Consider the following 16,753-nt stretch of genomic DNA (forward strand, 5'->3'; position numbering starts at 1 on the left):
TAAAAAACATCTTGCACGTGGCGCTTCCTCATATTATTGTCACACTCTTTTTTGAAACCATCAGGTCAATTAGATTTCATAAAAAGATGCAAATAAAGTCATTTTCTTTTCTTTTTATTATAGATATGAGTTCATTGTTCAACCATTTCATTTACTTTTTGTGAATTCAAAATCTGCATCTAGGTTATGTTTCCACAATTTTTCTACAACATTAACAGGCAGGAAAAGCTGACTTCTCATTATTCATCCACCCACTCTGAAAGTAGATGGGACAGTTAATATCTACATGCCTCTTTGCAAGATGTACTCAAAAACCACAAACTCCGCACACAGCTTGCAGCTCATAACCACATACACACACTATATGTGTTGCTGTTGTCAGTAAATCTCTTATCTGCAAACTAGGGATAGAGTCAGTGCTGACACCCGCTCTCACATCAACAGTAGATAGAAGCGACATTGTGTGCCCGCCGTTGTAACAACGGCAAGATGTTCTCGCACCAGCAAATGAGACCACAACAAACCAAACTTTGCAGTTACTCAGCGGAAACGGCTTTTTCTCTGAAATTTTTAGTAATGGGTGTATGGACCAAAAACAAATCTAAAACTAATAATCTACTATTACAAACCTGTCGTATTATATCCCCTTATGACGGATAATGAGAGATGTGGAGATTTACATTTATATTTGATAATGTTTTAAGTTTTACCATTATTAGTTTATGCCAACAGGATGGTCTAAATATTATGAGCACCTCTCAGCATGCCAATCATCCACCAACACCATAATGCCCATAAAGAATCAACACCTGTGTCTAAGTTTCAACAAAACCCGAACATTATGACCTTAACAGGGTAGGATTTAAAGTGCTGTAGAATTAAACTGTATTCCTTTGGCAATATCTGAGGCTAATAGGCAGGTAGGGCCATGTTGAACTTCATGAATACACAAATCATACAGTGAATATGTCCTTAACACAACAATGGGAGCATATTATAGTAATTACATTACATTACATTTCATTTAGCTGATGCTTTTATCCAAAGCGACTTACAATAAGTGCATTTCAACCATGAGGGTACAAAACCCAGAACAACAAGAATCAGTAGTAGCATGGTGGTATTGTTTGAACAGTTTCTACCTTTCATAAAGTTGGTCAACACATATGTGTTAAAATGTACTGCTTTGATGATCATGTGGCAAGAAAAGGAAACTAGTCTTGACGTATCAGACGTCATCCTGTGTGAAAGAAGAAGGCAGATGTTTGAGTGGAAAGCAGTTTGGAGAGGGGGAAGAGAAAGAAGAGGGGAGGGATTTATTTTTCACATGTCTTATATATTTCTTTATCACGAGGGCTGTCACGGATTTGAGTTTGGTCCGGATGAGGTGGAGGAGCTGCTTTTCTCTGAAACCCAGAGCTTGTGGGGCACAAGTAGAGAAAGTGAAATTGCAAAAATTGATGACATGACAGAAAAACCGTACACCTCAGTTTGATGTTGCAGTAGACAGCGTTCAGGTGACGGTGAAGTTACAGACTAAACTGGATGTTTTATGGCGTGAGATTCTTTGTTGTAGCAAGTTTACAGAGGAACCCGAAGACAAGCCGAGATGTGGTGTACAATGTGGATTCAAGTCGTGGCTATCTTCTTGAGAGAAGCGTGGAGCCTGGATCCAGGTATGAAAATGTTATTGCAACTGTGTATTTTTTATTAGTGTACAAAACCTCCACAAAGATGACATAGTAAGGAATTGTCTTTGTAAATAAGCTAAATTTTATGGAGTCATTTTTTGTACTTCACAAATGTGTGAATTAAGTTTTTACAATGTCAAACAACATGCAGCCATGATGACAAAATTGTAGTTGATTACTTTGTAATCTCGGAAAGATTTGGATGAGTAATTAAATCGTAAATGTACATTAGGTGTTAACCACTCTGAGATTGATGTAACATTGTTGTGGTGTGACTCAGTAAATCTGTCTGTGGAAAGAACAGGCATATGCAGAAGCTGACATTAAGGGACAAAACTGTTCCATGGCAGATGTATGAGAAGGTTGCTCCATATTTTCTGAATGATCAAGCACCATGCTGTCACTCGTCTATGGAGTGGAAATCTTTATTTCAGATGAAAGCACTATGATGCAGCTTTTTTTTTCCACTGTGGGGGTTTCTGAAAGGTAAAACAGACTTGAAAGCTGTAGTTTCAATATACCACCTCAAGCACAGCTGTGAAAGTAAACATGCATAAGCCCCTCTAACACCCAGCAGCAAACATTGCATGAATGTTGGGTTTTCCATTTTGTTTCAATGAAATAGAAAAAAAGAAAGCTTATTCTACTGTGCAGGAAACTAATTGAGGACGATTATGACAGCAACATTTGCCAATTTTTTTTATGTTGGTGATGTTTAAGTTTTACAAAGATTTCATGACTCCACCTCATTTCTTTTTATTTATTATTATTATTATTATTTTTTTTTACAAAGGCTCAAGAGAAGTGTAGTTTCTACTTCTTATTTAGCTCTGCTGCAGATTGGTCCTACCAGACCCAAATCACTTCACCTTAACTAACTAACTAATTAACTAAACAACTACTAACAGATAAGCTACCTTGATTGTTGCTCTGCTGATTGAACACTTCAGAGTAAATCACTACTTGCTTCTTACCGGCTGAAAAGAAATCACACTTTATTACTAACTTTTTCCATACGTCCACCTCCGTCTCTGTCAGGAACTAATGAAACCACCTCTGTGAACTCCAACTCTTCTTATCGTCTCCCTGATGGTAAATTCATTTTCTAATTTTTCTTCTTTGCATCATTTGTAACATAATAATTAAGTCAATAAAGATATAAGACCAGCCAATACATAGAAATTGGAACACAACATACATTTTCATCCATCCTTTACTTATGAATACTTATTTTAACAATGGAGCTCTTTTTTTGGTGAAATGAAGTGCAAGAAAAAAAGAAGCTTTGATCCAAGTTACTTGGATAGCATTTTAAATGTAATCATTTTATTTCATTTTTAAATGTAATTATGAACTATAAAGTGAACATACAGATGATTTGCCGCCTCAGAAAAATAAAACAAAACTTTTCTTTTGCTCTGAATATACATTTGAATTTTGTTAGTTTGAGTAATTTTTCTTTTACCAGTTAAAGTTTGAATTAAGTTAAATGTAATTATTATCATCTAAGACTGATGGTGATCAAATATGAGAAAAATATGTTTTCATAGGACCAATTTTCCATAACATCAAACAATGATATGATTTACGTAATAATTGTATTCTAACCTGTGTCATGGTTTTAGTCCTAGTCAAATCTGTGTTGCATGTTATTTACACTGTTTTATTAATTTATTTGTTTTGTCTGTACATGTCTATGTCCAATGCAGAATTGAATCTGTGTTTTATTCTTTAAGTATTGTGTGATTTTAGTGTAGGATTTAGTGTATGCAGACCCAATCCATTTAATCAGTGCAATGTGAAGAAATAATACAACTATGCTATTTTTCAGGTCACAGATACTCAGCTTTCAATCTTGGGAGTGATGGCAACCTCACATGCAGCGATAAGACGTGGCCAGAGACCATGTTTGTCATCTGGACAATTCAATTGAAACACAAAAACTGTAAGATATCCTTCAGCAACGATGGTCAAAGCCGTGACTCCTGCAATGATGGCAAGTCACTCCGAAACACATCCAGCGCTCAGTCATACCTGCACATCCCAAACTTCTCAGCCAATGATATTGGGGACTACGTGTGTGAGTCAGTTTACAGCGGAGGAAATGAAAATTATAAGATCCACGTGGCGATCACGGGTAAGACTTTATTTTCCCCCTTAACACCTTTGCAAAGGAATATAACTTCTTAAAGGATCTGTTCTTGATAAAACAGCTATTTGAATGAATGCAGATAGTTAAACTTTTAGATGCTGGAACATCTACAGTGTACCCTTCTGCTGGTAGCACACAATTGGGAAATAATTTCTGTTACTCTGAAAGTCTTTGAAAAGTGACATTTGAAAAATCAAATAGCAATATGCCTTTCTAGATGTGTTAATGTTACCCTGGATTTTTCAGTGACATACTGTTGACAGTTTTCAACTGGAACTGTTTAATACTAAATGTAAAAAAGTAAAAGAAAGAAAAACTAAAACCAAGGCAATCAAATTAAACGACTTCTGCATGGTTAGTTACCACTTCTGTAGGTGTGATTGCAAATACAAGTCTTTTGTGTGTCCGAAGTATTTGTCAAGTCATATGTCTCCTGTTTTGTTGTGCCTGGTTCAGTTCCTCCAGACATATCTGCCTGGTTAGAGCATGAGGACAACAAGATGGTGGCTGTGTGCAAAGCTGAAAGAGGAAATCCTGCTGCCAACATCAGCTGGAGTCAAACAGGAAACTCAACGCCTGTGACAAAGCTGAACGATTCAAATGGTTTTTTTACAGTTGAAAGTCGTCTGACTCTTCCTGAAGGAATGGATGCAAAAAACCTGACCTGTGCTATCAGGCACAAGTTATGGGACAAGGAGAACATTCTGGAACCAAAACTCAAAAAAGGTCACCCTTCTACAGACTGGACAGGTGCAAACGTTTTTAGTTTTTGTTTTTGATATTGTAGTGACATTTATTCTTTGTAATTAGAAATGAAAAGTTGATGTCCAATACATTTTTAACAAATCTTGACTCTCTCACTATGCAGGTTTTTTACTTCGGCTGTGTATACCTATTGTTGTGATGGTCATTGTAGTTTTGGTGGGATTCTTAGTTGTTGCGCAAAAGAAGCTAATAATGTTGAGGTAAAAAGTTTCATTTGATAAAAAATTAATTCAAATGATTACTTGCAAGATTTTTTCTGAGTCACTGAGCTGGTTTGTGTAACTTTTGCCAGGCGATGCCAACAGTCGGACATCTCATTATCCAAATCTCCATCGGTAAGTAATGTTCCCGTAACATAATCCGTAGTTTATAATGCTCTGTTTTACTCCACTTTGTTAAGTTTTATTCATCATCTCTGTGTTTTTCTTTCAGACAGAAGATGTGGAGGAAGTGGAGCCCTATGCTAGTTATGTTCAACGTGTGAACTCTATCTACAACTCATCTGCAGATTTCTTCACATAAAGCTCCCACACATGCATCACAGACGCGCAATGGATTTCATGGGTCTCTCTGAGAAACTGAAGGTTGTGAAACTGAGAAATAGTAAAGAGCAAGGACAGCGAGATCAGACATTTCTTATAGGAAAGAGAAGCTTCTCAGTTTAAATCTGTCCTCATAAACTCTTGACTGATGGAGCAGGGGGTGTACCACATGCTGCCTACTGTGTGGGCCTCATAGAGAACATTAATAATTACTACCAATGCAATGAACTGCTCAACTGGAAAGTATGACTTCTTGGGCCGGATGCAGCATGCAAAGATTAGAGAACTACAAACTTTTAATGTTGCTGGTAAAATATCGTACATTGACTGTTGTTATGTAAAATTACTCTTATTTATAGAGTGACTGTAAAGAGTTACTCATCTTTTAACATGTTCTTACTGGTGCCAGCCCAGTAAAAACACCACGCACAGAACACATGTAACTCGGTCAAACAACTGCCTCATGGTGTTGTAGGCAACATGATTTATAATCTGTTTTAATGTATAATCACGTGATTGTGTGTATTAAAATAAATGTATACATGCTGACCTTTTTAGCTGTGTCGACAAAAGTTCAAAGAGTGAGACAGAAAGTGTAAATGACATTCAGGCTTTTTCAACACATTGTTTTTTCACTGAAGTTGATATCTAAAAAGATGTTAAGATGACTTTTACATCCTTTTTAGATCTACAGCAAAAAGGAAACAGCTACTTGTCATCTGTTTGGTGATTAAAAGCAGTGGGCCAATAACAGGAGGGTCTGTAAATTTGGCTCAATACTCACAGTGACTGAGAAAATTGAAACTAGAAAAAGGAGACTATTATGCCCTCTTCTGGTGGATAAGAAGATGTCGTCCTTCATTGTGCTAATACACTGCAACAGTCTGTTAAGATGTCTGAATAATACAAATGATAACAACAGTATTGTAATACGCACTTGAACTTAGAAATGCTGCAATGTTTCAAGTTTGTTTTAAAGCAACAGGCAGGTACCAAAATTTAAACGGATTGTCTGTTCATACTGAGGAAATCCCTTTGTCATGTGGTATTAATTGTCCTCTTTCAGTGCAAAAATACATCTCAAACTGTATCTGAGTTAAACAAATTGTTTGGGTATCTCAATCTTTATGGCACAGAAATCAGTTTCTAAAAGACTGAAAGTCGATTTGATTAACTCCGACTGCTGTTGACGCCTCATGGTTTTGGCTTTTGGCTCTTTCAATGGCCAATATGGACAGAAAAAATGCTCACAGCAAGCAAAACCAGTTCATTTTGCACATGGGCATGTGAGTGTTGACAATTGTGAACCTGTAAGGCTTCTTGTATTTATTACTGTGTTGTTATTTCCAACAGCATTAGTTGATAATGGATATTAGATTTGCGGGAGAGAACTCAAATCGAATGCACAGCCAGTCTAATGTTTATGTCAACATTTTGTTGCATATTGCACAGCTGCAGCACTTACAGTTTGTCTTGCCCTCACGCTGATTGCGCTGGTTTCAGTTATCAGAAAGAGGAAACTGTTGTTGGCCACGCAAATGTATTTTTTTCTTCACAACATGTATCATTTACAATCTTTATTTAGTCATCAAACGTTAAAATGATTTCCAATCAAAGCAAAAAACTTTATTGAAGGTTTGACTTTAAGTTAAAGACATCACTGCTGTGAATCCATTCAAATATTTTCTGAGATGCAGCTGATTCATATAACAGAATGAGGAACAAAAATGACACTGTAATCTTTTAATTATATATAAACAATTTGCAGAATTAGGAGTCAATTTATAGTAAATTACTCTACCTTTTGCATTCAGTCAAACATAAATAATCCTGATGTAACAACAGGCTTTAACAAAAAGATATACACACAAAAACAAATAAATACATTCTTAAGGCTTTAATATATGTTTTTTGTATATTTAGGAAGTTCTGAGGAGCTCTGTTTCAAAATGAGGACAAACTCTGAGACTCAAATTAGGGTTTGTGATTTGAACCTTCTTTCAGAAAATTGATAACGTTGTGATGGTACAAATTACACACACACACAATTTGAGCATTTTTTTATGCAAACAGTTGAGCTACATTTTAAGTTTGGGCATTACTAATGTTGAGGCTGTTGGAGGCAGTTCAGCATGAGGTTATTATGAAACTTTATGGAGCAATGCTTTAGCTTTGTTTCAACAACAGCCAAAAGATAAAGATCAAACTTCCATCTGCAGTATCACTGCGTAACAACACATGAACTCACAATAGCCAGAGTTCAACAACCACCAAGTCAGTATCCTTCTTTTGAATCCACTTTCTATTTTAGGGATTTCTTTCATTTTATGGCGGTGAATAAAAAAAGTTCTTAGATTTTTATAGCACACACACCATATGGAAGCCAAAAATAACATGCTGAATACATCAATTTTGACACCGACAGACACCAACAAAATAGCACGTGGAAGCTTTTGGTTTCTCAGACATCCAGGTCAAGGTATAACCAACAGTAGCTTATCAGAAGCAAAAAACTGCTATTTATGGAGAGTATTTGAACATTAAGTGCAGTTTTCTTTGACTCCCTACTTTCCATGCTATAAGTGTTAATGTCATAATGTTTAATTAATCCAGGCACAGAACATAAACAATACAAATTTTTAAACTTTTCCTTGTATATTTTGGTGGTGTGTGGTCATCTTCACTTTCACACACGCAGGCTTTCTCCAAAAACAGAAACTCATGCATTTAGAATAATTTAACACGTGGATGACTTTAAGATTGCGTTCATTCAGGTCGTAGTGAAACAGGCAGTAGCCTTTCTGAAGCTACTGGATTTGCTATTTTGGAGATGTTGCTGTTCTTGGAGACATTCAGAACTGATGAAAGCTTTTTCAAGTCTTCAAGCCCAAACAGCAGGTCCACTTTCCTTTGAATTCCTACTTCCAGATGTTATGCTAATTCCACGATGTCTTCATACTCTCCTGACTTTCTTCTGTTAAGGGATCAAGTTTGTCTTGTTGAGGAAGGAACGCAGCAGTTGTGTTTTGGGTGAAGGGTACCTCAAACGTCAAAAGAAATGTCTTTCCACAACTAGCTGCTGTTGGCTGCTTTTTTTTCTTCACTGTTTCTCTTTGATAATAAAGATTTTATTTAGATTAAACTGTGAATTTGACTGCTTAACTGCAAACAAGTTCTTGAATACGACCCCGAGATAGTCAACATTTTCTTTGTTGTTTGTGATATCGTCGACTTGTCCTGCATCTTGTGAAAGCCCAAACGAAGTTTTCGTCTTGTTTCCTTTCACCCCATGAGTACATAATCATCTGCACATTCTTCTTTTGATGAGCACTCAGACTCTGGTTCGAGTTGAAGTGGTGCTGGCACATTAACTGTGGCATAGTCACAATCATCGTCAGTGTTGGCTCTGGTTCTTCTTGATGTATTCAGTGTTGTGTGGTTAATGGCGGCATATGTTACTTCCTCATTAGGCTGTCAGGAGATAACACAAAGAGTGAGCCGGTAAATCATCTGTACTGAAAATATGTGTCACTTGTTTTCCAGGTTTCTTTTCTATACAGTGTTTCTGCAAACAGCATGTTTTGGATGTGGTTAGTGACTATGACTTCCAATAAACAGCCCCAGTTTCTTTTACAACAGAAACCTCACACTAATATTCACCCAGTATGCAAATCCAACCTCTGACTGGGGTATCATAAAACCACAGAAACACACCTATGCCCCATAAAAAGCTGGAGTTTATAACAATAAGGATATATATTGTAGACAGAAATACACTCAACATTGACGTAAGAACATTTACCTTATTATCTGTGCTTTTATCATCTGGTGCAGAATTCTCTAAAAGAAAAAATGTCGATAGGTAAAATGCAACAATATTGTATACAGTTTTATGTACTATATCTATAAAATATCATAAACATAAATGCAGTTTTACCTTTCCTTTTCTTCTTTTGCCTGATAAAGAAAATTGAAATGATGAAACAACAGTAAGGACACAGACATTTAGATCAACGGCACACAGAACAATAAAATCTAATACTGGGGGATAAAATGAATTTAAAATACTCAAAATTTTAATTTAACACCTACTAACACTGTAATTATGCCTTTCACATCATGAAATATAATACAAATTATCTCTGCCACAGCTTTCCAGAGGTGTAGGCTTTACCCCACAGTTTCCTTGACAAATCAACAGTTCAGAACGAGTGCAGCAACAGGAAACACTCGCCTACAACCGACATCTGTCCACATCCATTGCAGTGACTAATAGCACAGTACGTAGAACTTTTCGTGCTTCTAAGCCCACATATAATTCATATTAAAATATGTATATTAATAATACATATTGTATTTGATATAGCAAAGTTCATTCTTTATATTTGGCTTTGTGCTCGAAATGACACTGGGTGTTGATCTATTCAGTAGCTGCTATTTCCTTGCAAAAACATTTACAGAAGGTGTTAGCCATAAGGCCAGAAATGCAACATCAGTTCATTTAAACAAGTGCTTTTAGCTTTCATTCTTATATTGTTCATTTTTACTTTTATATTTGTCCCATTTTACTGTAGTTTAATCATTATTGTCTTAGAGAACTTTTCTGTATATGCAACATTAAAAGGAAAGTTGTATGTTAACCTACATGCTGAAAAACTATCTTGTCTCTGAGTGTCCCTCTACGATGTGTGTCGGAGGGTGGCTACTTACCCCGCAGTGCAGTTCCCCATGATGATGCCACAGAGTGCCCGGTTGCTGGAAAACAACCCAAAGCCTGATACTGTCGTAGATCTCACTGATCTCTCTGCCACAGCAGCAGAGAGAGAGAGAGAGAGAGAGGAGAGGGGGGGGGGGGAGGAGGGAGGGGGAGTGTAAGACAGGGACCTATTTGTGTGGTATTTTGTTTGCTATTTTGGTTTCCTGTGCATGAACACCACACACAATGTCTATGAAAAACTGAAATACTGTTCGTTTTAGTCAATTCCCCCGAATTTCTCTCTCACACACACTAAACACAGCAGACTGAACATAGTCTAATGATTTTAATGAAGAATTATCCTGATAAAAACTGTTGGTTGAACCTGCAGATTTCTTGTTACTATATTTCTAGAAAGACACTCTGTTGACTTCCATGTTTTAATGCTTTCCACTCTATTGGTGGCAGTGATATCATCAGCAGATTTTTTAAAACATCTGTCTTCAACTGAAACTGAAACTCTCTGCATTGCTTGATAGCACAGATAGCTACGATGGACGTAGGTTTGCTGAGCTGACCCTGGCTGTAATGTTTGTACTTGCCCACACTGTCTCATTTGCATGATTTTGCAAATTGTGCAATTTTACTAATGAGTGAAACGAGGAAGTCACTGACTTTTTTTTTGCCTACATTGGAAAGTCCAGTTTGCATTACAAGCTACGTCTTTGTGAAGAGAAAACATAGGCCTTTATCTGATAACCCAGAGATATTTCTGTAATATGCATCATGCAGTAAAATTAGTTTTGGAACGTCTCAAAAAAGCAACTCAGAATGACAGTTAAAGTTTTAATATTTTTAGCTGTTAAATATCAGATATTTGGGATAGATTAAAACAAACATTACATTGTATGTTAATTAAGTCTAGATAAAACCATACATTCATGAACACTACTACAATATACACGAGAGGGTGCTCTTGAAAAAAAAGTATGAGGCCAATCCGGTCTTGGTTTTTATCTGGATCAAACCTTTATTGAGTGATAGATAGGATAAATTTGATCATTGCAACAGACACCGCCAGAGGGCAAGATTTATAAATAATTGGACTTGTGCTAATCAAGTTTTTAGTAGTCATGTCAAATTTACTTGCTTTAATTCAATGTCAAATTGGATAAATTAGGTAATTGCAAGATTTTTGAAAGGCAGAAGATACCTCTGTCTCTATTTAATGGGTTCTGCATTAGTTGGCGCAGAAATGTTCCCAGTTATCCTGACAACTGACTTTCTGAACCTTTTGTCCCATGGGGCCATAAGAACAACCTTTATAGTGACAGGCTGAACTGAACAGCAGTTCAATGGCAGAAAAATGTCCATTAAGAGTTGCAGATATAATTCTTGGCTCATAACCATTAACAGGTCAGTAAAACAGAAATAGCACAATTTAGTCTGGTTCAGTGGCACAAACATTCATCCACGTAAAGTACATGATACTAATTTTATACACCAGATGGTGCTGTTGGAAAACTCTTCTGTATTCTCATACAGCGATTCATATAAATATCTGAGAAAAAAGTGCCCACTCGCTGCAACAGAAAAAGTGTGTTTCAACTTTCACCATCTGCAGGCCACATAGAAAGAAGCAGAAATTTTTTTTTGCTGCTTTGGACATTAAGAACACACAGGATGACAAACTACATCCCCTCCTATGATCAAAAGAAGTAACTGTCATATGGTTTAAGTTTTTTAGAAAGAGGCATGTGTTGAACTTTTTCTTCTAAGCCACAGTAACTTGTCGTTGCAGACTTTTTCATGATTTCTTCTTTGTTTTTAAAAGCTGCTTTTCCCCAGATTCGATCCCAAAAGCAAACAAATATTGTAAAAAGCTTATAAGAACATATTAATGTGGCCTGAAGTGCACACTGCTGACAAATATAGGTTGCTTACAATCTTACCATTAGCCTCTATATGTTTAATCATTTTTGCCTAAAATTGATTTCATGTCCTTATATACATATAATTTCATTTACATATGCAGACATGGAAACTTTGTTGTTTCGTAACATCTTGAAATGCACGTGGGCAGGATGGTCTTAGAAAGTGTGTGGGAGGTGAGGAAGTGGTGAGCTCGTCACGAGTGTAATAAGCCCCTCCAGTAGATACAGTTGATTAACAGTATAACGTCATGAGCATGTCGAGTCTGATGGATAGACTGAACTATCTGATGATACTTTGCTACTTTACATTTGTAGTCGTCAATGGAAGAGATGAAGGTAAACTTTAACATTCTATTATTGGTGATATGAGAATATTATGAACATTTTTAATAATGACTGAGATTACAGTGTAATTATTTAATGTAAGGGTTTTAAATAAATTACCTATGGTACTAATGTAAGTATGAGGGAAGACAGAAGATTCAGGAATGAGGTGGAAACAACAAAATTAATCACCCTGAAATTATTTTTAAAAGTGTCTATTCAATGCCTATTTAATATTGGCAGGAAAAGTTGTCATTCATTTTGAATAGGTACAAACTCTACTTTTAAGAATGTTTTAACAGTTTTGTGGTTGTTGGGAAACAAGAACGAAGTAAGATGTCACTTTAGCCAGATAACATATAAAGAACAGTGTGGTAAACTTTTCATGAATTCAACACGAGACGAGACAAAGTATTGAAAAAGTGGAGAAAAGCTCTCTTATTTCACAAGTGGGTCATGTGGGTAGTAAAATATAGTGGTCCGTTCTCTGTTGGGTCATATATGGTACAGTTGGTCCCCAGGATGTAACCCGTAATCATTTCAGCCGTTTTCTACCATCTTTCATCAGTTCCTGGAATGATAAATAGTTTCTCATCAAAACAAAGATGTTTAATATAAATTGAATTATACAAGACGATGCCAAGAATGACTTTTGATTGAAATCCCATTCATATTTTTTTTTAAATTTCAGGCTTGTTTGCTTCATGTGATGTTGCACTGATGGTCCAGAGAGGCTCGACATGGCGAACTGCCCCGGGACAAAGTCTGACAGTCATCTGTCCTGTAAAACACTGTGGACAATCGCTGACAGTCACCTGGTGTAAACTCCTCAACACAACCAACTGCAAACAAATTATTCAAACGGAAAATGTAGAAATTAGACAGGATAACAACCTTGGCATGGGTGAATCGATCTCTTCTTTGAGTTTCAATAAAATTTCTGTTCATGATGATGGGCTATACAGATGTCATTTAATGGGACACAAAAAAGAAATAATCAGCCATTCCGTCAACATCTCAGTTTCAGGTGCGCAGTTCATTTTCTCCCTCTATCAAAATATTGAATGTAATAAATCTGATTTCAAGTTTTAATTCAATCTGATATCCATTATTCCCCAAAGACACAAACCACGGGGTTGAAAACTCTGACAACAAAGCAGGTAAGAACCTTTATTAACAATGTATGTGCATTTTAATGGCTGCAGGCTACAACTATTGATGTGCTTGTCCTACTTTTGCAGCTGAGTCACTGAGCGCTGCTGGTGATGAGGCTATGTCCTGGCTGCCCTACTTCACCATCTGTGTTAGCCTAGCTCTTCTGGTAGTCACACTGACAGCGTTAACCCTCCTGAGGTTTTATGACTGGAAACGTAAGAGCATTCACATGTTTTAACATTTTGGACTACTGTAACAAAATTAATGGTTTTCACCACCTAAAACGTTTGTTTTTTGTCCTCTTTACAGGAACAATGGCCTACAACCACACAAAGGAAAAGGTAATGTATAAAGTTTTTTTCTTTTTTTCTTTTACACATTAGTTTTTGTACAGATTAAACAAATGAGATATAACATAACGAGCTTTAGAAAGGCTGGCGGGCAGGCAGGGACTTTTCGACAGAGCCAGGTTATTTGTTTTCCAAGTCTGCTGAGTCATAGTAGCGTAGTGTCAAAAAAAAGTGTTATATGTTCTTATTCATTTTCATTTGGGGTTTTTTTCTTCACAGGACATGTCTACTCACATGATACCAGACCTCCCTAAGTGCAGCACTCCTTCCGCTACTGTCTTGCAAACCCACTTCTCTGCTTCAAATAGCGTGTACTCTCCAACTACTGCAGAAACACATAATTTCCCACCTGCCCTCACACCCACCAGGAATCAGCCTGCTGTGGCGAACACAGCAGGCGGGAGACACGTGTCAGAGAGTGCTGTGTATGCTGTGATCAACCATGAAAAGTCTGGGGTACATGTCAGAACGCTTCCTACCACCACTGAGCAAGATACAAACCAAGAATATTCTGTCATCAATGTTTCCTGAAGGTGTTTGATTTGTGATGGACATGTACAGATGAAAATGATAGGAAAATGTACATGAGCGGTGTCACGGAACAAGCAGAGGTGACGCTGTGTGCAGAAGAGGTGAACAGAGGAGGCTTGTGGTCATGTAGATGCACAGAGTGTTTTCTTAGATATACAGTATACGTGACTCGACCAGAAGCAGCAAATAATTTATTCTCACACTCAGCTTTGTTTCAGGCGATGCTGTTTTTAAAAAAATATGAATTTCCCCTTCAGTCTTCGCATGTACATGACATGGAGGGCTTTTGTTGACTTGTTTGACTGTGATGGCCAAAGCTTTGGCAGTTAGACATAAAAAGAGTGGATTATTTGTGCATTCTTCTGTCTGACTGTTCGAAGACTGAAGTTTGGAAAGGATAGCTGCCTTGCAATTTAATCCTTGGCTGATCTGAGACTTTTAAAACATTATGTCCTTTGAAAGGCTAATGGATGTCATGACGTTATGATATATTTTTGCATTCCTTTGAGTTCAGGTCTTTGTTTGGACATTTTTAAGAAAGAATAATTTTCACTGACCATCTTCTAAGATCTGTGGAAAAATACTACCTGAGAGAATGAGAGATAACATATGGCCCAGTATTTTATCTCACACATCCAGACCGCTGGGTTTTGGTAACTGCCACCTACCCACCTCTCAACCACACCAGTGTGTTTTTTCTCAAATGTACATGTGTGGTTGACTATGATGTGTGTAGTAACAGATGCCCCAAAAATGTATTTCCCACATATACATACTATCTGTTCTGTAGTTTGGGCAATGGTCCAATCATTATGGTTGTCACTTGTCACACATTTTGTGAAAGTTTTGTTAAGACTAGTGTTGATGGGCTTTTTTGAAGATACCAGAAACTACAAGCAATAATGAGAGAAAGAACGAGAGGAACAAAGCCAAAACTACGTTCATGTTTGATTAAAGACAATGGTATAAGCTAATAGTTCCTTATCTTATGGAGTTATGACCCTTTAAAACAAACAAGTAAAGGTCACCTAATCACAACTTTAGGCCTTTCTGTGAACATAAGTTGTGATCAGTTTGACTTGAGAGTGATTTCCCCTCTTACATTTCTCAATTAGACGATTTTATAAGTCAGCATTTAAAAAAAAAAAAAAAGAGGTTAAAGAAAAATTAATAATACAACCACATTTTTGGAACAAAGATGAATATTTTTCGTTCTTCAGATCTAGTTGATTTTCTCAAGCCATGCAATTGTGATACATTTGCTGATTCATTTTGTCTGATATATGCTTAAAGTATATTTGCTTGCTGGTGTGTGTGGGGACTACTTAAAAAACAAAGTCACACATTCCTGTTTTATGCAACTGATACATTAAACAGGCCATAACAGTGAACTAGTAATGAATTGTTTTTGCCGATTTGGTGACTTTGAATTCTTCTTCTTCAGTTCAGTATCAAAGCTCAGACTGTGTTGCTATTAAGGTTGTGGTCAAATACATACTGTTACAGCTTTTATTCATGCTGCCTGGAATTTTATTATCTGCTTGAAAAATGTAAATTGAACCAATAAACAAAATCAAATTTGCTGGGATTGCTTTTTCCACGTTGTCCTGCTCACCTTATTCAGCCCTGAGACCACAAATCGCTCATCGCTGCTCATTTCTGAACACACACACACACAGAATGTCACATGTTGAGTATTTATTTTCTTTTGGTGATATCCAGATGAGCATAGTGCCCCTTCAGTTGTAAATCCTGACGCTCTAATCCACCGTTCACTAGAAAAATTACATACCGAAAATGTTAAGAAATGCTGCTGAATACATTATACTCACAGGAGCAGACTCCGGAGAGAAAGGTGAAAAGTTGAACTGCAACCCAAGCTGAATGCGAGTCCTGAACATTATGTGGAATAAGTCTCTGAGTGGAAATTTTTCATCTCAGCATCATGTGTCTGATCATCACAGCCCACACACAATTTCTGAGCCTACAGTATATCCTATCTATCTATCTATCTATCTATCTATCTATCTATCTATCTATCTATCTATCTATCTATCTATCTATCTATCTATCTATCTATCTATCTATCTATCTATCTATCTATCTATCTATCTATCTATCTATCTATCTATCTATCTATCTATCTATCTATCTATCTATCTATCTATCTATCTATCTATCTATCTATCTATCTATCTATCTATCTATCTATCTATCACACACACACACACACACACACACACACACACACACACACACACACACACACACACACACACACACACACACACACACACACTATCTAACACACACTATCCAAACACACTGGTAATTGTGTTTTTTCTCTGGTGGACAAAGTCCTGATTCAGATTGCACAGAGATCGAGAGCATGGAGGCTTGTGCGAAGGCAGCGACTAAGACAGGCCTGTTTAGATGGAGCCTGAGAGTGTGCTAGTTCTTCTCGGGTTTAAATTGCAGATCTCAGGTAAAATCATAATTTGCTGAAAACATTACTAAGAATCTTCAACACCTCACCACAGTGTGGCCTGTGCAGCCATGCTCCTTAAACACGCTAACTTCATCAACTCTGAAGTACACGCGCGTGTTAAGATA

At 36.8% G+C, this 16,753-nt stretch overlaps 3 protein-coding genes across 4 annotated transcripts; 2 read left to right on the forward strand and 1 right to left on the reverse strand.

Moving 5' to 3' along the window:
- The first annotated feature begins 1,333 nt into the window (after positions 1–1,333).
- On the forward strand, positions 1,334–5,696 carry LOC138629730 (cell surface glycoprotein CD200 receptor 1-A). Of its 2 annotated transcripts, XM_069713633.1 has the most exons (7): positions 1,334–1,676; positions 2,730–2,783; positions 3,523–3,828; positions 4,300–4,593; positions 4,712–4,808; positions 4,901–4,943; positions 5,041–5,696. In XM_069713633.1, exons 1-7 carry the CDS (start codon positions 1,610–1,612, stop codon positions 5,128–5,130), a joined length of 951 nt encoding a protein of 316 aa, XP_069569734.1. In that variant the 5' UTR covers positions 1,334–1,609; the 3' UTR covers positions 5,131–5,696. The 2 variants fall into 2 exon arrangements, with proteins under 2 accessions (XP_069569734.1, XP_069569735.1); XM_069713634.1 differs by lacking the exon at positions 2,730–2,783.
- Positions 5,697–6,878: 1,182 nt separating this feature from the next.
- On the reverse strand, positions 6,879–9,941 carry LOC138629749 (uncharacterized). Its single transcript, XM_069713655.1, has 4 exons — positions 9,861–9,941; positions 9,088–9,107; positions 8,953–8,990; positions 6,879–8,621 (listed from the first exon to the last, which is right to left on the reverse strand). Exons 1-4 carry the CDS (start codon positions 9,878–9,880, stop codon positions 8,433–8,435), a joined length of 267 nt encoding a protein of 88 aa, XP_069569756.1. The 5' UTR covers positions 9,881–9,941; the 3' UTR covers positions 6,879–8,432.
- Positions 9,942–12,061: 2,120 nt separating this feature from the next.
- Positions 12,062–15,695, forward strand: LOC138629735 (uncharacterized). The gene is made up of 6 exons (XM_069713641.1): positions 12,062–12,116; positions 12,796–13,131; positions 13,226–13,264; positions 13,346–13,474; positions 13,569–13,600; positions 13,829–15,695. Exons 1-6 carry the CDS (start codon positions 12,068–12,070, stop codon positions 14,138–14,140), a joined length of 897 nt encoding a protein of 298 aa, XP_069569742.1. The 5' UTR covers positions 12,062–12,067; the 3' UTR covers positions 14,141–15,695.
- The last annotated feature ends 1,058 nt before the right edge of the window (positions 15,696–16,753 follow it).

The sequence above is a fragment of the Brachyistius frenatus genome, unplaced genomic scaffold (genome assembly GCF_029030835.1).
Source record: "Brachyistius frenatus isolate BFR_SWC_R1_liver_20210118 unplaced genomic scaffold, ASM2903083v1 Contig_120, whole genome shotgun sequence".
NCBI lineage: Eukaryota > Metazoa > Chordata > Actinopteri > Embiotocidae > Brachyistius > Brachyistius frenatus.

What these genes read in the sequence shown, in the direction of transcription:
- LOC138629730 (XM_069713633.1), top strand. Translation starts at nt 1,610, where the DNA reads ATGTGGTGTACAATGTGGATTCAAGTCGTGGCTATCTTCTTGAGAGAA. An exon ending in GATCCACGTGGCGATCACGG is followed by an intron (nt 3,829 to 4,299) that starts GTAAGACTTTAT and finishes TGCCTGGTTCAG; the next exon opens with TTCCTCCAGACATATCTGCC. An exon ending in AAGAAGCTAATAATGTTGAG is followed by an intron (nt 4,809 to 4,900) that starts GTAAAAAGTTTC and finishes AACTTTTGCCAG; the next exon opens with GCGATGCCAACAGTCGGACA.
- LOC138629749 (XM_069713655.1), bottom strand. Translation starts at nt 9,880, where the DNA reads ATGGGGAACTGCACTGCGGG. An exon ending in GCAAAAGAAGAAAAGGAAAG is followed by an intron (nt 8,991 to 9,087) that starts GTAAAACTGCAT and finishes TTTTTCTTTTAG; the next exon opens with AGAATTCTGCACCAGATGAT. An exon ending in ATAAAAGCACAGATAATAAG is followed by an intron (nt 8,622 to 8,952) that starts GTAAATGTTCTT and finishes ATCTCCTGACAG; the next exon opens with CCTAATGAGGAAGTAACATA.
- LOC138629735 (XM_069713641.1), top strand. Translation starts at nt 12,068, where the DNA reads ATGATACTTTGCTACTTTACATTTGTAGTCGTCAATGGAAGAGATGAA. An exon ending in GAGGTTTTATGACTGGAAAC is followed by an intron (nt 13,475 to 13,568) that starts GTAAGAGCATTC and finishes TCCTCTTTACAG; the next exon opens with GAACAATGGCCTACAACCAC. An exon ending in ACAACCACACAAAGGAAAAG is followed by an intron (nt 13,601 to 13,828) that starts GTAATGTATAAA and finishes TTTTCTTCACAG; the next exon opens with GACATGTCTACTCACATGAT.